The 22274-nt window shown below is 39.3% G+C and overlaps 1 protein-coding gene across 2 annotated transcripts; it reads left to right on the top strand.

The window, feature by feature from the left end:
- The first annotated feature begins 1299 nt into the window (after positions 1 to 1299).
- BBS10 (Bardet-Biedl syndrome 10) lies at positions 1300 to 7139 on the top strand. Of its 2 annotated transcripts, none has more exons than XM_071218965.1 (2): positions 1300 to 1627; positions 3433 to 7139. In XM_071218965.1, exon 2 carries the CDS (start codon positions 3668 to 3670, stop codon positions 5408 to 5410), a length of 1743 nt encoding a protein of 580 aa, XP_071075066.1. In that variant the 5' UTR covers positions 1300 to 1627; positions 3433 to 3667; the 3' UTR covers positions 5411 to 7139. The 2 variants fall into 2 exon arrangements, with proteins under 2 accessions (XP_071075066.1, XP_004473019.2); XM_004472962.5 differs by lacking the exon at positions 1300 to 1627 and adding an exon at positions 1770 to 3039.
- Positions 7140 to 22274: the final 15135 nt, after the last annotated feature.

The raw sequence follows: 22274 nt of genomic DNA, 5'->3' as shown, positions 1-22274 counted from the left end.
ATAAGGTGACTATTTTTGTTTTCCAAAGGGCTACTAGGGCAAAGTTGCAGAAATGTTTTGGCTTTTAGAAAGGGAATTTATTGGGATAAAAGCTTACAGTTCCAAGGTTGTGAAAAGTCCAGACCTAGACACCATCAGAGATGCTTTCTCACGAAAGTCAGCCATTATCAATCCTGGCATGTTGCCATTTGTGAAGCAAGATGGCCACTGATCTCTGCCCAGGTTTCAGCCTTCCCCTTCCAGCTTTGAGTTTCTCCATGGACCCTGTCTTTTAAGGCTTCCTGTTTAAGAGATCCTATAGTACTCTCTCCTGACATGGAGCTTGTTTCTTTCTGGGCCTCCTACATCAGTCTCGGCTGTGCTGCTCTTCCCAAGCTCAGGTGTAAGCTATTAGGCAAATGGCTCATTTCTCCTAGGGACCTCAGCTCTTTGAGCCTCTCCTTTCTGTCACATGCCAGGATGGAAAATGGCAGAGCTCTCTCTTCCTGTGTCTCTGTGTGAATTCATTTATATCATACCCAGCAAGGTGGGGGGTAATAAACCTGAGTCCTGCCTCACTGACATAGTCCAATAAAAAGCCCTAAAGCTGTCTTACCAAGTAATCTAATCAAAGGCCCCTGAACTGAATGTAATATAATCAAAGAGTATCACATCCAGAGGAATAGATTAGTTTACAAGTATAATATTTCTCTTTTTGGGATTCATAAAAAATTTCAAACTGCAACAATAACAGTCCTGGAGCAATAATTTAAAAGGATAGTAAGGGGCTTGGGAAGGATATGAGTTAGAATCCCTACTGTATGTTTTGCTTAGTGCTTGAATCCTTGTAACAACTAAGATAGGTGGACATTAGTCTGATTTTATAGCTTAAGAATCTGAGACAAATGAATCCGAAAGTCCCACAGTAACAGTGATAGCAGGCACAAATTTGAATCCATGCCTGATTCTAATGTCTATGCTTCTTCCACTGTACACTTAAGAGAATTCTGACCTTAGCACTTTACTTTCAAGTGTTTGGAATAATCTATTGAGTGAATCTATATTGAGTAATTTAACCTGTTTGTGATTGATGTAACCAGAATAAAAATACTAATATTAAACAACCAAATATATATATATATATATATATATAACCCATGTGAAAATGTTTTTTTACCTCTGCAAATCACCTATTAATTCCTAGAAGTCATTCATCTCTGGTTTTCCTACCCTCTAATCTCTCCCCTAATTTTTTAAACATTATTTTTATTAAAATCTTGGAAAGGACCGATTTTTTTTTTTCAGTTTCATCGAGTTTTCACATTTTATAAACTCAATCACTGTTATTTTACTTGAATTCTAAGTGTAGACCAAAGGTTGAAAATTTAGAAATAATTAGAATTCATGTCCTAACCTAGGAAGCCAACATCTCCACAAGGGACTGTATCCTTAAAAAAACGAGAGGAATGCACTTGTGTCAAAATGTCCCCTCCCATTTTTGCTTTCCTTTAGGGTTCAACTGCTTCTGACTGATAGTTCTATTTTATTAATTGAGGGGAAGAAAGAAGGGCTAGAGGTTTCTCTTGTGCATAGGAGTCAGGAGTAAAGGAAAACAGCCCTCCCTGTTCAACCTCAATGAAACATCTAGGTAAGTCTTTTTCTTGCTAACATTACCCATGTGTTATGATGCTAGGTGTTGTGCTATTTTGCTAATCTACTCTTCTCTACCTTACAAAATATCCCCTTCTTGTTCAGCTAGCTGGTGGGCCAGTAGAGTGATGATCTGCCACAGTGGGTGTGCAGTAAATATTTGAGGGCTCACTGAATGGTAGGCCCTATACATAGTGCTTTCTGAACATTTTGGCCCTCCTCAATACCCTGTGATATTTCTCATTTATATATTATCTCCATTTTTCTTAAAGATGAGAAAAGTGAGGATCAAGAGGTTACTTGCTGAACAAATAAGTTAGTGGCAAAGCAAACCCAGGTCTGAATTCAAAGTCATGCTCTTAACCACTTCATCCTTAAGTGTTTTGTGTGTTTACATACGTTTTAACATATGAAACCGTATGTTCAATCTGCCTTTGGATTGCATCTATCTTAGGCTACTATGTTTTTAAAGCCTATTGTTGATCCATCAGTGTGGCTAAATGGCATAAGCCTTCACATCCATCACCTATGCTATAGAAAAATTAGATTGTGGTGGCTAGGGCTTAATGTTCATTCCGGAACCAAGGAAGCGTGCCAGAACCCCCTGCGAAGGGCACAAAGCTTGCAGCTCTTAGCTTAGCCAGACCCTCCCCATCTGTCCTGCATCCCTAAACTATTCGCGTGAGGGGAAGTGAAAGGTTACTGATGGAGAGTGTGGACAGAATATGCGCGATGCCAGGGCAGACGCTCTGCTAGGAAACAACCAGCTTTTGAGGGAGAGAAGGGGGGAAACAGGTCAGTTCTACCCGCGATGCCCATTCCGTCCCTCCTTCAGGCCCTACTTACTGGCTTTCCGACTGCGGAATGAAGCTTCCCAAAAGGCGGCAGGGATTTTGGAGTAGCTGAAGCCAAGGGGAATGTACGAATTTACATAAGGAGCGGGGGGGGGGGGGGGGGGGGAGGATTTGCGGATTTCGCTTTAGAGATAACCCCTGGGAAGACCCGGCCTTTCTATACAAGCGATTGGATCCTTCGTCGCGAGGGGCAGAGCTGTGACGCATATTCGCCCAAGGAGCAGTAGGAGTCGGGGTCGCTTGTCCAACGATTAAGCCGCGCTGCCTCGGCTTCCGGCCTCCCCGCCCTTCCCCTTCCGGTCGCGCTCTTCGCTTGGCTGTGTGGGAGTTCCGCAAGCCGGCGGCCGGGAAAGGCTGCGAGCTGAAGAGCTATGGCCGCAGGCGGATCTGCGAAGGTGGCTTTGCAGGTGGCCGAGGTGCTGGAAAGCATCATGAGCAGCTGCGTGGGTCCCGAGGGGCGGCAAGTTCTGTGTACGAAGCCTACCGGCGAGGTGCTGCTCAGTCGGGATGGAGGCCGCCTGCTGGAGGCGCTGCACTTAGAACATCCCATAGCCAGGTACCTGCACTCCAGCAGTTTTTCATCCTCTAGCTGGGCTCGCCAGGGCAGTTGTCTGAACCTTTTGTTCCATCCTGAAGCGATACCTTTGGATAAGACCTTTGACGCTCGGGGTTAGAGCGGTTCCTAAACTCTCACGGACCCCAAATCTTAGTGAGCTTCCCATCTCACTCATCCTCCCCGCCCCACCCCACCCTAGAATCTTGGAATAAAATAACGTATAACTTGAGTAAGGAAAAACTGAAACAAAAAATGAATATCAAAGGAACACTGTTCTCATTTTTTGCCTGTAGCTGTGAAATAGGGCTTCAACTTGATTCAGATGTTGGAAGCAGGTCCTCTAGCTGAAAATCTGAGGTGCTTTATTTCTTTTTTTTTTTTTTTTTTGTACAGGATTATTGTGGCATGTGTTTCCAGTCATCTCAGAAAAACAGGAGATGGTGCTAAAACATTTATTATCTTTCTTTGCCATTTGCTCAGAGGACTTATTGCAGTCACAGACAAAGAAAAGGATCCTTTGATTTCTGGAACTATTCAAACCCATGGAAGGCATTGGAAAAATTGTTGTCAATGGAAACTTATTTCTCAAGCTCTTCTAACATTTCAGACACAAATATTAGACTACGTGATGGGTCAATACTTAAGTAGACATTTTTTGTCCATCTTTTCTTCATCCGCTAAAGAGAGAATATTGTGTAGGAGCTCTTTACAGTTGCTCTTAGAAGCATACTTTTGTGGACGAGTGGGAAGAAATAATCACAAATTTATTTCACAGTTGACATGTGACTATTTTTTCAAGTGTATGGCTAGTAAAAGTGGGAATGAAGTATTTGAATTGATGGATGACTGTTTTGTAGAGTTGAACATTGGTGTTACTGGTCTTCCTGTTTCAGAATCTCAGATCATAGCCGGGCTTGTCCTTCACAGAGATTTTTCTGTGTACTGCCCAGCAGATGGTGACATAAGAATAGCTGTAGTAACAAATACCATTCAGCCTCTTTTTTCAACTTCTGAATCAGAGTTTATTCTAAATTCAGAAGCACAATTTCAGGCATCTCAATGTTGGATTATAGAAAGGACAAAAGCAATAATAAAACACTTACAGAGTCGGAATGTGAAATTGCTTCTCTCTAGTGTGAAACAACCAGACTTCCTTATTTATTATTCAGGACTGAATGGCATATCAGTGGTAGAGTGCTTATCTTCTGAAGAACTTTCTCTCATCCAGAGGATCACTGGACTTTCTCCCTTTATACTGTCATGGGCCTCTTCACAGTGTGAAATCTTTAATACTGCCTTGGTAAGATTTTGTAAGCCCCTTATCCTTAGATCCAAAAAGTATGTTCATCTTGGCTTGATTAGCTCATGTTCATTTATACCACACTGTATAGTTCTTTGTGGACCAGTGCAGGGCCTTATTGAACAACATGAGAATGCTTTACATGGAGCAGTTAAAATGGTTCAGCAGTTATTTAAAGACTTTGATCTAAATTACATGACTGAAGCCAATAACAAAAATTATACATCAAGTCCTCTTATTTTTGAGAGTAGTAGAAAAAGTAATCAGTTACCAGAAATTGGTAATGACTCAATACAAAGGCCTCATGAGGGCACAATTACAAATAACAAAGATGAACTGACAAAAATTCAGAGACGTTTAATAGTATGTTCAAATTTGGTAGTTCCAAATGTAGCGCTTGAAACGAACGATCCATGTTCAACACCAAAACTGACACCAGCAGATATATACCAAACAGATGAAACACTGAGATGTTTATCTCCAAATAAAACCAGGGTAATTGTTGGCTGTGAACCATGTATTGAGCATAATTCCACTTCTAATTCAACAACAGAAAACACTAGAAAAGAAATTCCTCATGAAAATTTACATGCCACAAAAATTGCTGCCAAAGGAAGCATGTTATCAGTGAAATATAAGTCACTGGAGAAATATATTTCCCAAAGTTACTGTTACTCATCTATGCCAGCAGGTTGTGTTTTGCCAGTAGGTGGTAATTTTGAAATCTTGTTACATTACTATCTTCTCAACTATGCCAAAAAATGCCAGCAATCAGAACAAACCATGGTTAGAATAATAGCTAATGCCCTTTTAGGCATTCCCAAAATCCTTTATAAGTCTAAGAAAGGAAATTCCAGCTTTCCACAAATATATGTAAGAGCTCTCTCTGCACTGCAAACCAGCCAACCCATGGTAAGCAGTCAGACAGGCTTGGAGTCAGTTGCTGGTAAGTACCAGTTATTAACTTCAGTTCTTCAATGTTTGACAAAAATTTTAACCATTGATTTAGTAATCAATATAAAGAGGCATCCTCAGAAAGTTTGTAATAAAAATTCAGAGGATGAATTATAAAATGCCATCCCATTATATTTGCTTCATTGAAAATAATTTATTTTCCCAACTCATAATTTCATGTGGAAAAGCCTGGATAGATTTTCAATATCTATATCCCATTGAATATATGTTACCAGAAATAGGGCTTTGTGAATTCATATTTTCATTTCTGTAGTTAAAAGGTAATACCAGAACAGATATGAAATTCATACTTCCATTTTTTCTTGGCCCCTAAAAGCTTGTGAAGATGGGGGTTTTTGTTTGTTTTTGGCTTGTAGCCAGAGTTCAATAGTAACAAATGATTTGAGAATTATTTTTTCCAGCATCAATTTACAAATTTTTTATTCTATTTTATCAGTTTATAAATGCAAACAATACTCTACCTCTATCTCTGTGGAGAAAGATAATGTCTGCTACTTCTGCATTCTCTGGTAACACCCAAAACACAGCGATGTTTATACCAAGTATTCAGAAATTCAGAAATGCATTTTGAAAAAATAGCATTGTCTTTAATCCATCCCTCTAAATATATATGACAAGTTCCTATTGAGTGCTTACTATATGCCAGATGCTGATTATACAGTTTGACAAAATAGACACAGTTCCTGTCCTTACATACCTTTCAAAGATTAATAGATATGTGATATTACTTGGGTTAGGATTGAGTTTAAGATTACTGAAGAAAAAAAATTACACTTAAACTTGAATAAGTAGTGACTAATTATTTAAAAACTGACTTTCTAACATGCGCTATCTTATGATCTTTTACATTAAATATAATTCTTTTTTTAAGTGTATGCCATGTAATAAGTTATTTCATTTCTGTGAACATGGAGAAAATAAATTTGCTCTATTTCTTATATTGAATTTATAGATGAATGAATCTACTTTGAAATTGCAGTATAATTTTTTTCATTCACTTGTTTTTTATTGCCTGTCTGGTCATTTGATAGTTTTGTTTTATTTTGTTGTTGTTTTAAATACTCATCCATCTTCAAAGGTATTCAAAGACTTCTAGGTATGCACAATACCTTGCGTATCATAAGCTTTTAATAGCTATGATAGTCAGTAGACCAGGAGCTCATTTGTAAGCCAGGGACTAGGTCTTTTGTATGTTTGGCACGTGATCTATTATCTGGCATGCAATAGGTATCCAGTAATTGTGTTTTGACAACTTATTTGTTAAATAAATTAGCATTCAGTCCTCATGAATGAGGTCATGATTTTTCTATCAAATGTTCATGGGCAAAGAATCTGGAGAGAATGAGCAGAAAATGTAGAACTGGTCTGCACAAAGCATTCTTTTATCTTTTAATTAAAAAAAAAATCTCAATTATGGTGGTAAAACTTTCATGGGCCATCTTATCTTTTTGCAGAATGACACCTGGGAGTTTATATCACTGAGATAAGAGCTTTTTTTTTTTTTAAATAAAATTGTATTGAGGTATATCATTCATACATGAAAATACATAAACAATGTGTATAGGAAAATTTGTGAATTTGTAATACAAAAATTCATATCATCAAACAAAGCTCCCATACATCTCCCCACCATCAACACCTTCCATTGTTGTGAAGCATTTGTTACAAACTGAAAGAGCATTTTGAATATATTACTACTTACTATAGCCTATATCTTATATTTGGTGTATTTTTCCTCCAACCCACCCAGTTATTAACACCTTACATTAGTATTACATATTTTTATTCAGGAATAAATGTTCTCATATTTGTCCTGTTGACCACAGTCTGTCATCTACCACTGTTTTCCTTGTGTTATATGGTCCCATGCTTTGTACAGTCCACTCAAAGTGTACACTCAGTGGCTCTCATCTCAGTCAATTTTAGTCTGCCTTATTTTACTTAATATCCTCAAGGTTCATTTGTGTTGTCATTTGCATCCAGATTTCATTTCTTCTTAGAGCTGAATGGTATTCTGTTGTATGTATAAACCACATTTTGTTAAGCCTTTCATCAGTTGATGGACACTTGAGCTGGTTCCATATTTTAGCAGTTGTAAATAATGCTGCTTTGAACATTGGTGTGCAAAGTCAGTCCTTGCTTTCAGTTCTTCTGGATATTCCTAGTATCGGGATTGCTGGATTATATGGCAACTCTATTAATATATTCAGTTTCCTGAGGTACTGCCAGTGTGTCTTTCACAAAGGTTGCACCATTCTACATTCCCACCAGTAGTGAAGGACTGTTCCTATTTCTCCACACCCTCTCTAGCACATGTAGTTTTCTGGGTTTTTTTGGTAATGGCCATGCTATAAGGTTGAAATGGTATCACTGTAGTTTTGATCAGCATTTCCCTAATAGCTAGTGATGTTGAACATTCCTTCATGAGCTTTTTGGCCATTTGTATTTCCTCTTTGGAGACTGTCTATTCAAGCCTTTTGCCCATTTTCTAATCGGGCGCTTGTCTTTTTATTGTTAAGTTGTATGATCTCTTTATATAACATGGATATCAAACCCTTGCCAGATATATTGTTTCCAAATATTTTCTTCCATTAAGTAGATTGTAGGAGAGCACTTTTACTGTATAATTTTTGTGTCATTGATATGGAGACAGTGGCCACTGGAGGTGCTCAAGGCAGGGAGAGGGAAAAAGAGGTGTAATATAGGGGCATTTTCAGTTCTTGGAGTTATCCTGAATGACATTGCAATGACAGAAACAGGCCATTATATAACATGCCATAACCTACAGAATTGTGGGAGAGAGTGTAGACTACAACGTGAACTATAATCCATGCTTAGTGGCAGTGCTCCAAATGTGTTCATCTATTGCAATGAATATACCACACTAAAGAAAGAAGTTGTTAATATAGGGAAGGTTGGGAGGTGTGGGGAGTGCCGCATATGGGAATCCCTTATATTTTTTTGTCTAGCATTTTCTGCAATCTAAGTATCTTTTAAAAAATAAAAATGTTTTAAAAAATATGTAATTTTACTGTGTTTATTATACCCCCTTCCAAAGAGGATTTGAAGTGACTTGCAATAAAAACATAAAATTAGGTAAAATCTGAATAAAAGTTAATGATTCAAGACCAAGGAAAATGTAAAGACAAAAGTCAAGACCGTGTTCCTCTTTTCTATTGCTGCATAGCGAATAATCCCAAAATGTAGTGAAATGAATCAGTTTATCATTAGTTGTCATTGCTCTGGAGGTTTACTGAGCTCACCTGGACAATTTTCACTATATTCTACTGATTAAGGCAGTCACAAAGTTCTCAGATATAAGAGAAAGGAACACACCTGATGGGAAGAGTGTCAGTGTCACATCTAAGAAGAACATATGGGATGGAATATATTGAGGCAGTTATCTTTGGAAAATAATCTGCTACACTATGGAAGGGGTGTTGCTGCCTCCCTCCACCCCTTCCCCCAGCCTTTGTTATCTTCTTCTTCCAGCCGTTGCTGTCCTTCCCGCCAGTCCTGCCCACGTTGCCAACATATAATCTGCCTTCTTCCTTAGCCACTGCTTACCTCATAGCTGCCTGCCCAGTCCCGCCTATCCATTATCACCCCTAGCCAGCCCGCCCTAGCTCCAACCCCTCCCTCTACCCAACCATATATAACTAAGTGTACTTCCTCAATAAATTAGACTCGCGCATAGACCTTGTCTCCGTGGTTTCTTCCATCTGACCGCGCGTCCCCTCCAAGCCTTGAGCCGCCCGTTGCCGCCCCAGTCAGGCCGTGGCGTAGGACCGACCCCCGGCAGCGATCCGCCGGCTACACTCCAGCAGTAGCAGAAGTCCACACAACAAGTCCGCACAACAAAGGGGAAAAGAGGACAAAAATGAATTAACTTCTCAGTTGAGTTTTATGTTATTATTTTCTGAAGTTCCATGTCAATCCACTTCCCACAAACACATCTTTCCCCAGTAACCTTTATGAACCTCCTTATTTTTTCTCAAACTAGGACAAGCCATTTTTATGTGCTCCCCAAAACAATAAACATTAAATAGTTGAACTTTAACATCCTTGAACTGCTGCAGCCAGGGGAGCTATTTATTCATGTTAAACAGTAAGTGTCATGGTGTCCATGTTTCATGTTAAAAGGCAGGAGGGGAAGGAATACAATTTGAGCTTGAACATTTTTCAGAAAATACTTAACCCTGCTGAAAAGTATAATATAAAACTCAGTTTCTAGGACTGCTACCAAAGTACCACACACTTGGTGGCTTACAACAACAAATGATTGGCTCACAGTTCTGGAGGCAAAAGTTAGAAATTAAGGTGTCAGTGGGGCCATGCTTCAATCAAAGTTGTAGGGACGTTTCTGTTCCTTGCCTCTGGTTTCTAGTTACTGGCAATCTTAGGTTGCTTGGCATGTGGCAGCATGACAGTATTTCTGCCTCTGACATGTTTGTAACACGGCCTTTCGATGTCCAAATTCTCTCCTTATAAGTTCACCAGTCATAATGTTTGGCTTTATCATAATTAATATCTTTCAAAGATCCTCTTTCCAAATTGATAATATTCATGAGACTAGAGGTAAGTACTGGAATTTACCTTTTGGGATGAGACATAGTTCAATATAGCATAGCCGGGGAAACATAAACTCTTATCTCACAAACGACACAAACCAACACTAAGATCCAACACTAAGCAAGGGACTAAGAGTGAAGTGCCTTGCAAACAGATGCTCCAGGGTGTTAAATCTTTGTATCAGGGATTTATGCAGAGCTAATTGGACTTAATACAGGAAATAAGTTACAGTTAATATAATTCAATATTTAAAGCAAACACAGGAAATGACATGTATCTTACAAGGTTATTCATTGCAGCTTTGTGATAACAAGATATTAGTAACAACCTAAACTCGAGATGGGGACACAAACATGATGGGCAGCAGTTTGGGGGCAAACGGGAGGAGGTGAGGAGAGTCTTCAGAGTATATCTTACATCATTTAGATTTTGAACCATTTGAATATTACCTACTCAAAAATGAAATAAAATTTTTAATAGATTTAGAGCAAGCCCATACAGAATGCTCCACCAATATCAATAAAAATAATAAGGAAACTGGTCTAAAGAAATGGAAGATCAGCATGGAAGAAAGCTATGTAAGACTCAGGCAAATCAGTAGAATTTTCACAGTAAAAGAAAAAGGATACAACGAAAAGAGGGACTATTCTCTGAAGCCATGCTTCGCTGAGGATTTTCTTACCAGTTCTGAGAATGTGAGGTTATTCTCCCTTGGCAGCATGCAGAGAGATGTGAGCTCAGGAAGAGTGCCCACAAGTAGTGTAGCATTTATTTCTTCTGGGAATTTCAGTCTTGTGTCTGTTTGCCCCTTATGCGGACTCATCACACTGAGAAAGGCTCTGGTTCAGGGGCTGACTCACACTAACCAAGTTCGTGCTTCCAACAAGAACTAGCCCAGGAACTAGAATGTTCGCAGTCCACATGACCAAAACATATGGATGGGCCCATATGGAAAGAAAATAATAATCAAGTGGTTGTTCAGTAAGCATAGAATCAGAACAAGGTAAATCAGATGAACTGCATGATCCTCTTTCCAGTCTGCTCATGCCTTAGTACCCCAGGGCCTAGTTCTGGCCCTCTTCTCAACCTATACCTGCTTCCCAGGGGTTCCCTTCCAGTCCCATAGCTTTGGGGGCCATCTAGATGCTAGTAACTCCCAGTTTTATATTTCCAGGTTAGACTTCTCTGAACTCCCAACTAATTTATCTACCTCTCAACTCAGTCTCCACTTGAATGCTTATTAATAGGCAGTTTACCATTAACATGTCCAAAATAAAATCGTGAACTTCCCACACCCTAAACCTGAACCCACACCAGCTCAGTTCATGTCATCACCAATTCCCCACTTGCTCAAAACAGAAACCTAAGAACCATCCTTGACTCTTCCCTTTCCTTCACACCTTCACATTCCACAACCAAACTATCAACAAATAATGATGGCTCCACCTACAGAATACATTCCAAATCCATCTGTTTCTCACCAATGCTGCCGTTGTCACCCTACTCAAAACCACCTCATCTATCATTTGCAGCAGCTGCCTAATGTTCCTCTTTGCTTCTTTCTATCTCACCTCATAATTCTCTAGAGTGCTTTGTATTAAAATTTTTAAACCCACAGAAAAGTTGAAAAAAGGTACATTGAACACATACACATCCTTCATTTAGACTACCAATTAAGGCTTGACCCCGTAGTATATGTGCACACACACAAATACATGTTTTACTGAACCATTAAAGTAAGTTATAGATGTCATTGTTCTTTATCCCTAAATACTACAGTACATATTTGCTATGAACAAAGGCTTTCCCAACATGACAAGTGATTCTTTTTAAAAAATCATGTCATTCCCCTGCTGAAAGTCCTTCCAAAGATTTCTTTCACATACAGAATGAAATCCGAACTTCTCCTTGTCTACAAGTCTCTGAATGATTTGGGCCTACCTCTCCCTTAGATTTCTTTGGCCACCACTCTCTCTCTAGATTTCTCCCCACCAGTTACACTGACTATATCAGTAAGGATAGATTATACCATACTAAGGTAACAACTCCAAATCTCAAAGGTTTAAAAAAATAAAAATTTATTCCTTACTCACATTACATGCCTATTCACAATTACGTTGTTGTTATCTTCCTTGATCCTAGATAAAGGGTATGATGGAGCAGCCACTGACAAGAGCATTACCAGTCATCATGCCAGAAAGAGAAAAGAGCTCTAGAGAGTCTTACATCAGGAACTAAATACTCTGTCCATCAATGACAAATGCCATTTCTGCTCATAACTCACTGTCTAAACTAGTCACACGGTCTTACACCTCCACAGAACCAGGTAGCACAGTGCCTATCACATTGTTAACTAGATGCTTAATAAGTATTAGCTTTATTTCTTCTTTAGGTTGACTGTAAATTTTTAACCTTCCTCCTTTTCTTCCAGTCTTTTAGTTAGGCTTGCTGATCTATGCCCTAAGTGTGATCTCATGGGTACAGAAGAGACCTTTGGGAACCATGCCAGTAGGGTCTATGGATGTCACAGACAGTAGAAATTTGTTTGGCAGATTATATTGTCTCCCATATCTTCTTCGCTATATGTTCTTTTTAACCATGTGAACTTGCCCCTCTTATGGAAAGAGGGAGCCTGTGTCCCCTCCCCTTAAACCCAAGAGAAGCCTTTTAACTGCCTTGGTTAATAGACTACAGTGAAAGTGACACTGTGTGACTTCTTAGTAAAAGGCAATATAGCTTTTTCCTGGTTTCTTGGGACTTGCTCTTCAAATTCAACTACCATGCTATAAGGAGGCTTAAGCAATCCGTGGAGAGGCTAATGTGGAGAAAGACCCAGGTCTTGAACCACAGTCCTGGACAAAATTTGCCACCAGTCATTCTAGTGAACCTTTAAAATGGATCCTTCAGTATCCAGAATTTACAGGATTTATTCATGAGTTGTGCCTATTCCCATCTGAAATAATTAGAAATTGTAGTACAGAAAGAATATCCTGTTAAATTCAATCTAAACTTATGAGTAAGTTGGACAGTATGTTATTCAGCTGGAATGCCTTGGTAATGCTGTACAAGTTGTCAAAACACGTACAGGCTGATGAGCCAGTTTGGTAAATAGTCGCTGTCTCGAGCCTCCCACGTGCAACCACCCTTCTTACCCCCAATCCTACCTACCCCGGCCTCCCATCCCCTTTCCCAGGACACTTTGAGCTACCCCATGGGTTTATACTCAGCTCATCAGGGAGACCTCCAGGGATTCTGCTCCAGTTCTTTGGTGTCCACTCTGATTGGTTAATTATTAACCATGCCATATAAGTTAAGTATTTTAAATATCATTCCTTAATGCACTGTATCTATTTCATAATGTGCATTTATGTGATCATATCATGCATACTGGTTTTTAGTGATTTTTTTTTCTTTTCTGTTTTTCTTAGCTCCCTACTACTCTCTTCCACATTCCCTTTGCATTGTAACCCAACCACCATTCCACAAAACAGGTAATCCTGAAACCCACCTAGCAGGTATCCTTCCATATTTTTTGCTAGGCTGCCTATAAAACCAAAGACAAACATATGGATACATATTCACATATGTGCATTTACATGTACCTACGGAGTGTTTTGGGTCAAATGAAGGCAAGTCATTCACACTTTCCTGCATAACCAATACTTTAAATGTGAACTATGACTTTGACAGCATTTGATTGTTTTTTACCTACTAGGATGGGATTCCTCTTGTCTTACTCACTACCCACCAAGGAGCCAAAGGGACTTATCTGACTGATGGGTTTGGGTAAAAGAACTGCACACGTCAACTGAGAACTCCCTCTCTTCTTCTTTTTTTTTTTTTTTTTGGCTTTTATAAAGGGTATTTATTTGGGGTAGAAGATTACAGTCACAAGGCCACAAGAGTAAGTTACTTCCCTCACCCAAAATTTGTTGCCATGAGTTGGAGCAAGATGGCTGCCAGTCTCTGAAAGGGTTCAGCCTTCCTCTTCTTCCTAAGTCTCCATGGTCCTAGCTGCTTCTCATCTCAGCTGTAGGCTAGCATAAGGTTCACCTCTCTCCCCAGGACTTGTTTCTTTCTGGACTTTCTCAGCTCTTCAGGGGTCTGGTCTCTTCTGCTGCAAACTATGAGGCAAGTTGCTCCGTTCTCTCTCCGGGGCTCCAGTACAAAACTAAACTCTGTGTTCTCCTTCTCCGTGTATTTATTCCTTGTCTTTGCCTGAGGATCCATTTATATAGTCCACGAGGGGGTGGGGTTTGGGGTGAAGGGAGGTGGGCATTCAAACCAAGTTGCCTAATGACGTGGTCAAACCAAAGCCCTAATTTTGATTTAATAAAGTAAAAGTGAAACCTCTGAATCTAATATAATCTAATATAACCAGAGGAACAGACCAATTTACAAACACAATCCAATATCTATTTTTGGATTCATAAGTAATATAAAACTGCCATAGTCCTGTATTTATTTTAAAAAATTAAATAGATCATCCTGTATTAATTTAAAGAAATTAAATTCATGATTAAAACCTCCCTACAAAGAAAACTCTAGGTCTGCATGGTTTTGCTGGTAAATTTCACGAAATATTTAAAGAATAAAATTCCATTTATACCATCTCTTCCAGACAGAAGAGGAGGAAGCATTTCCCAATAAATTTATGAGGCCAACATTATACTGACACCGAAACCAAAGATAGTACAGAAAAGTAAATTACAGACTATATCCTTCATAAACATTGACACAAAAATCCTCAACAAAATATTAACAAATTCAATTCTTCAATATATATAAAAAGAATAATACATGACCAAGTGGGTATTATCTCAGGCTGGTGGTTCAACATTTGAAAATCAATTAAAGTACTGTACCATTTTAAGAGTCTAAAAGAGAAAAAACGACATATCAATTGAAGAAAAAAATATTTGACAATATTCAACATCAATTGATGATAAAATCTGTAAGCAAACTGGGAATAGAAGGGAACTTCCATGAGGTGTGATATGGGGACATTTTTGGGATTTGGATTTGTCCTGAATGATATTGACAGATACAGGACATTATATATCCTGCCATGACCCACTCAATGGACTGGGGGAGAGCATAAACTACTATGTTAACTATAATCCATGCTGTGTAGCAGTGCTCCAAAATGTATTCATCAAATGCAAAGAATGTGCCACACTGATGAAAGAGGTTGTTGATGTGGAAAGAGTGGGGGAAGTGGGAATAAGGTATACGGGAACCTCATATTTCTCAATGTAACATTTTGTGTGATCTATGTATCTTAAAAAAAAGACAATAAATTTTTTAAAAACCCAATGCACATCTCTCATATGGCATGGAGATGCCCCTGCCCACAACCAAGAGGGAAAAAAATATCTGTAGATGGAACAAAGACACCACAACTAAGTCAACACTTCCCCAGAGGTCAGGCTGAGAGGCCCATAAATGTTGAGGAATGCAAGGCCCCATCCAAGGGTACAGCCATCCATCTCAATGCACCCATGAGCACAACCAACAAGTTTGAAGAGCAAAATATGGAAAACATGTATAAAGAAATAGGAAAATCCAACACCCTCTGTTTATAAGTCTATTTTTGTTGAAGTGTATCATTCATACCTGAGCATACAGAAACATTATTTGTATAGTAAAAGTTGTGAACATAGGAAACAAACATGTGTAACATCATGCAGGCATCCTATACATCAGCCTCCACCAACTCTTTGCTTTGTGGTAATACATTCATTAAAAACTATTCAAGAGGGAAGCAAATGTCGCTCCACCAATTGGGCTCCTGTCTACCATATGAGAGGCCCTGGGTTTGCTTCCCAGGTCCTCCTTGTGAAGGCAAGCTGGCCAGTGCCCCGTGGAGAGCTGATGGCCCCCGCCGGTGGAGAGCTGGTGCAGCAAGATGATGCAACAAAGAGATAAGCAGACACAGAATAATGCGCAGCAAATGGGCACAGAGAGCAGACAGCAAGCAAGTAGCGGGGGGGGGGGGTAAATAAAAAAAATAAATCTTTAAAAAAAAACTATTCAAGAGCCTCATGAAAACATACTACTAACTCTTGTTCGTATCTCACATTTGGTGAATTTCCCCCAACCCACTCTATTTTTATGTACAAATCAATTTTTTTGAGACTGAATAATAAAGCATACAATTTTTTTTTTAAGGTAGGGAGCTTCCTCTCACTAAGCACATCTATTAAAACAACAAGAACAACACTGTAGTTAACATAATGCTTAATGGTGAAAGACTGAACACTTTCCCCTAAGATTAGAAACAAGACAAGAATGTACACTCTCACAACTCCTATTTAACACTTTCCTAGAAACCCTAGCCAGAGCAAGAAGGCATCAAATTGGAAAAAGAAATGAAATGATTCCTAATTGCAGACATGATTGCCTCTACTGAAACTCTTAAAGAATTTACAAAATAGCACCTACAACTAATAACAGAATTAGGCAAGGTGACAGGAAACAAGGTCAACATGCAAAAATAATCATTTTTCTATACTAGTAATGAATGTTTGGAAAGCAAATTGTTTTTAAAGCTCATCTACAGGGAAACGGACTTTGGCCCAGTGGTTAGGGCGTCCGTCTACCATATGGGAGGTCCTGGGTTCAAGCCCTGGGCCTCCTTGACCCGTGTGGAGCTGGCCCAAGCGCAGTGCTGATGTGCACAAGGAGTGCTGTGCTACACAGGGGTGTCCCCTGTGTAGGGGAGCCCCACGCGCAAGGAGTGCACCCATAAGGAGAACCGCCCAGCGCGAAGGACGGAGCAGCCTGCCGAGGAATGGTGCCACCCACACTTCCCGTGCCACTGACGACAACAGAAGCAGACAAAGAAACAAGACGCAGCAAAAAGACACAGAAAACAGACAACCGGGGGAGGGGAGGGGAATTAAATAAATAAAAAATAAATCTTTAAAAAAAATAAATAAATAAATAAATAAAAAATAAAGCTCATCTACAGTAGCCCCACAGAAAAAAGAAACTGATAAATCTAACAAAAATGTTGAAGATATGTATGCTGAAAACTACAAAATACTGATGAAAGAAATCAAAGAAGACCTGAATAAATGGAGAGACATGTCATGTTCTTGGATTGGAAACTCTTCATAAAGTATCCATTCTCCCCAAATTCACCTATGGATTTCAAGGAATTCCAATCAAAATCTTAGCAGGATTTTAAGTAAATATCAGCAAGCTGATGCTACAAATTTATATGGAAAGGTAAAAGAACTAGAATAGCAAAAATAATTTTGAAAAAGAAGAAAGATGTTGGAGGAATCACATTACATAATTCTTTGACTTATTAATGAGTTATAGTCATCAAAGCAGTGAGATCTTGGTGAGAGAATTAACATGTAGATTAGTGAAATAGAATCAAACATACAAATAAACCCATACAAATAGAGGCAATTGATATTTGACAAATTACAAAGATAATTTAATGGAGAAATGTCTTTTAAACAAATGGTATTAGAAAAAATTGGCCATTTGTATGCAAAAAAAAAAAAGTTTACCTGTGACCTATCCTTCACACCATATCCAAAAAAATCAACTCAAAACATTTCATAGATCTAAATGAAAAACTATAAAACTTTTAGAAGAAAACATAGGAGAAAATCTTCAAGGCCTTAGGTTAGGCAAAGAATTCTTAGATATCAAAAGCATAATCTATAAAAGAAAAACTTGATGTTAGACTATCAAAATTAAAATATTTTGCTCTAGAAAACACGGTACTAAAAGAAAGAAAAGACAAGCCATAACTGGGAGATAATATTTTCAAATCATATATCTGACAACAGATTTATATCCAGAATATTTTGAAAATTCTCTAAACTCAACAATAAGAAAACAAAGACCACTACCACCCAGATATACATATGGCAAATAAGCTCAATTTTTAAATGCTCAACATCATTAGTCCTTAGGGAAATACATATTAAAATACAGTGAATGCCACTACACACCTATTAGACTGCCCAGGATGCAAACCAACTGGAACTCTCAAACACTGCAGCAAAATGGCTTAGCACTCTTTCCTGTGGTACTTGCGGTATGCATCTAACTTTTCTCACATTGATCTAGGAAGATTCTACCTCTCTTTTCTTCTTTCCTCAGCATAGAATTGGCTTGGAGAAAAGAGGTGTACTCTTCTAGACCAATGAAAAACATCTGGATCCCCAAATTATAGGCACTTTAAAGGACTGAGGGTCCTTAGTATGGAGTCTACATGAAAGCCAAGTATGTTTCAAGAGGCAGAAGAACTGTCCACCAAGGACATCTAAAACCAGTCTTACTCAAGCTCTTCCAAAAAATTGAACAGGGGCAAGTGGATGTGGCTTAAGTGACTGGGCTCTCACCTGCTACACGGGAGGTCACTGGTTCAGATCCCGGTGCTTCCTGAAGAAGAAAACAAGCTGACATGATGGGCAGGCATGGCAAGCTTCAGATTGGAAAAGGTTATTTTTCAAGGTCATTAAAGGGAAGCAGAAGTGGCTCAAGCAGTTGGGTGCCTATCTACCACATGGTAGGTCCCAGGTTCCATTCCCAGTGCCTTCTCATGCCCCTAGGCACATGCTCCTCTGGCCACTAGTTCTGACTCTTTCTCTTAATTGAAAGAAAGCAAGCAGAGTCAGATAATGGTCAACAGGTTCCCCACTACAAGACTGTAGAGGAATCAGCAGTGTCAGGGACTGGGACTGAGTCAATTCATCTGATTCAGAGATGAAGCATTGACCTTCCTGCTTGACTAGCACTCTAAGACCATATGTTTAGATTGGAGTTACCAGGAGTTTCCATCTTCCTCAGCCTGACTCCCCCACATTTGTTTCCCTTTGGGTATTTTACTAAATGGGGGAAGAAAGAGTTATTAATTGGGTCTCCTAAAACCCCATCTCTGGCTACCAAGCAATGACCAGCTTTTTATTGCCCACCTCAGGTAGTGTCCTCACCTTTGAGCTGTATACATATGTGTACTTTTATATGTGTATACTTCAATAAAAAGTTTTAAGAATAACAAAATAAATGGAATGACTGCTGACATCTTCTACCCTAAAACAGAGAATTAAGACATTAGCCCACACTTTCACCACAGTCACAAGAATGTTCTAATGGGAGGAGGTTGCTGCACACGTGTCTGCAGAACTGTCCTCTTATCTAGGAAGACACTCTTATGAGCAGGTGACTTTAGGAAATGATGTGCAGAGAAAGATTAAGGATCAAAGGAACACGAAACGAAGCCTGACAGTCAACATGGTGGCACAGATCACAGTCTAAACGCCCTTACGTTCCCATCACAAGGCTTGGGACTTTACATAATAAATCTAGTTGCTTCAAAACTGACCCAGACATTAATGTATGAAAATGTTTGGGCACCGTATTTCAATTAGGTAAGTTTTGGAAGTTGGAAAACCTGTTTTCTAGTATTTCTCATGCTTTCACTTTTTATAAGCATGTTTATCAAGCACAATTTTGTGCGCAAGTCCTTGGGGAAAAAAAGATATACAAGCATAGTCTTTGACATCAATGACCTTCTGATATAATAGGGCAACTGCCCATGAGATTAACCAAAAATGCATAGCAGTATATAAGGGTTGGGTGGACCGAACATTGACTAAATGCAGCTATTGGCATGCAAAAACAGAGCTTCCTATAGACAATAAAGGACAGGGAAGACTTATCAAAGGAGACAGACCTTGAGTTGGAATTTGAAAGAAGGAATTTATGAGAACAAGGTAGACATGGAAATGTGAGGAGAAATTTTAGGAGAGAAGATAGTGTAAACAAAAGTCCAAAGCTTGAGACAGGTTGCACATGATGTTAAATGACCTCACTGTGACAATTAGAGGAAAGGTAGGAATCAGAAGTGCCTACAGTTGCTGAATTGAAGTCTGGTGTTCTCAGGACTGATCAAATTAGTGACTAGGTAGCAAAAGCGTTACCTACTACTAAGAACTACAACAGTAACGATGATGATGATGATGATGACAATGATGATGATGATGATGATGATAAATAATAGATTGATGATAGAAGATTAAAATGTAAGAGGTTTATTCAGCATCTGGGTGGCAGGCATTTATTAAACATCTCATTTAAAGCAAACAATAAACCCTATGAATGAGGTATTAGTGTATCCACTGTACAGGAACTCTAGGCTCATCTGCTTTCCCAGTGAGTTCTCCAAGTAGGATTGCTACAATCCTGTGAGAATTAGTACCAATGAAGGGTATTCACAGCCAGCTTCTCATGGTCCCAAGAAACAATGATGCAGGAAAAAGGAGGTAGCAACAGAGGACACAGGATCAGACTAGCCTGGGTTCTAATAGCTCAGTGATGTTCAGAGAGTTTCTTTTTTTTATTATTTCTTCCCCCTCCCCTCCCCACCCTACCCTTATTGTCTGCTCTCTGTGTTTGTTCACTGTGCATTCTTCTGTGTCTGTTGTATTCTCATTAGGTGGCCCCTGGAACCCATCCTGGGACCTTCTGGACTGGGAGAGAGGCAATCATTCTCTTGTGTCACCTCAGCACCCTAGTTCATTGTGTCTCATGTATTCTCTTTTCTGTGTCTCTGTTTTTGTTGTGTCATTTTGCTGTGTCAGCTCTCCATGGGGGCAGCACCACTCCTGGGCAGGCTGCAATCCTGCACAGGGTGGCACTCCTTGCATGGGGGGCACTCCTGTGGGGTGGCACTTCTACACGGGGAGGCACGGGCACTCCTGTGTGTGGCAGCACTTCGCGTGGGCCAGCTTGCCACATGGGCCAGGAGGCCCTGGGTATCGAACCCTGGACCTCCTGTATGGTAGGTGGAAGCTCTATCTGTTGAGCTATATCCACTTTGCCAGGGAGTTTCTTAACCTCACTTACCTGTGCAATGGTGATGATAGTTATAATTATTTCATCCTTTGTTGGGGGATTAAATGAGATTATGTAAATGGAGTGTTGAGCACAGTGCCTGACTCATGTAAGTATGTGATAAATAGTGGTGTCCCTATGGGCAGAGGAGTGGGGTGAGGGAGGTGGGGGGTATATGAGGAGCTCATATTTTTTGAATGTAACATTAAAAAAATAAATAGGAAAAAAAAAAATAGTGGTGTCCCATTTGTAATCAGACCTGAGCTGATTTCATCCAGTTTCAACCTGGATAGGTATAGAAACTTTACTTTCATGTCACCATAACACTTGTTCAGGGACTTGCTGTCCAATCTTGGAGTGTTCTGCCAGTGCATGAGTATTTTCCACACAGAGTGGGTTGGATGGGATGGTGCAAGCCATAGAGGAACATCCTTCCTGCTGGACAGTGGACAGGCAGTGTGCTGGGAAATGGAGGTTTCTCCTTCAGGGGCTCATGGTCACCAGACCTTGCCTCTCCTTAGTGATCTCTCCTCTTCCCCTTTGTCAGCATCATGTATGCTTTAGCTAGCCCATAAGGAGGAAAATTAGCACCACAAGAACACATCTTCCCTTCCTATCTTTACTTAAATTAGCAGCTTTTGAATTTAATAGCTACATGTCCAGGACCTTTCTTATATAAGTGGCCCTTGTAATGAAACTTGTAATGGAAGGACTGCCACCTGGTATGATCAGATGTCTTTCTACATCTTATATCTTGTGACTTATATCTTGAGCTCTTCTAAAGTTGCTTTTATTGTTCTTCAAGGTATAAACTTGGAGTTCCTCTGAGTTGTAAATGCATCAGGTAGCAGGTTTCCAGTTTAAGATGTCAGAGAGCATATACATCAACCTGCCCTTCCTCCTGAGGTTCCACTGAAATGACAAGAATAATTTTTAAATAATGAATCAACACCATCGGAAACTCATTGGAAACTAGGAAAAAGTCCTCAGAGGAAATCGGAAAATAGAAAGCAGAGAGATTAGGTTGGTTAAGAATGTCAAGATTCCCTGAAGAAGCTTCAAACCTTGAGTCAGCATGTGTACACTCTCCTTGTATTTTTTAATTGGGTGGTTTGTTTCTTATTGTTGAGTTTGAGTTCTTGGCATATCTTTGTACAAGACCTTTATCAGATATGTTTTCTGCAAGTATTTTCTCCCATTTCATGGCTTATCTTTCTATTCTCTTTAAGAGTTTCTTCTCAGAGCAGAAGTTTCCATTTGAATATAGTCTGATATATCAATTTTTTATTTTCTTTCATGAACTGTGCTTCTGGTGCTACATGTAAAAACTGATCACTAAACCCAATGTCTCATAGATTTCCTCCCATGTTTCCTTCTAGATGTTTATAGTATTACATTTTATATTTAGGTCTAGGATCCATTATGAGTAATTTTTGTGAAATATATTTCTATTTTTAAAAGAAAAAGTAAGAGGAGAAGGAGCAGCAGAGAATTTCTGTCCTTCAAACCTAATGAGAACATTGGC

The sequence above is a fragment of the Dasypus novemcinctus genome, chromosome 12 (genome assembly GCF_030445035.2).
Source record: "Dasypus novemcinctus isolate mDasNov1 chromosome 12, mDasNov1.1.hap2, whole genome shotgun sequence".
NCBI lineage: Eukaryota > Metazoa > Chordata > Mammalia > Cingulata > Dasypodidae > Dasypus > Dasypus novemcinctus.
This window is presented reverse-complemented; position numbering and strand designations above follow the sequence as displayed.

What these genes read in the sequence shown, in the direction of transcription:
- BBS10 (XM_004472962.5), top strand. Translation starts at nt 2,855, where the DNA reads ATGGCCGCAGGCGGATCTGCGAAGGTGGCTTTGCAGGTGGCCGAGGTG. An exon ending in TTAGAACATCCCATAGCCAG is followed by an intron (nt 3,040 to 3,432) that starts GTACCTGCACTC and finishes TTTTTTGTACAG; the next exon opens with GATTATTGTGGCATGTGTTT.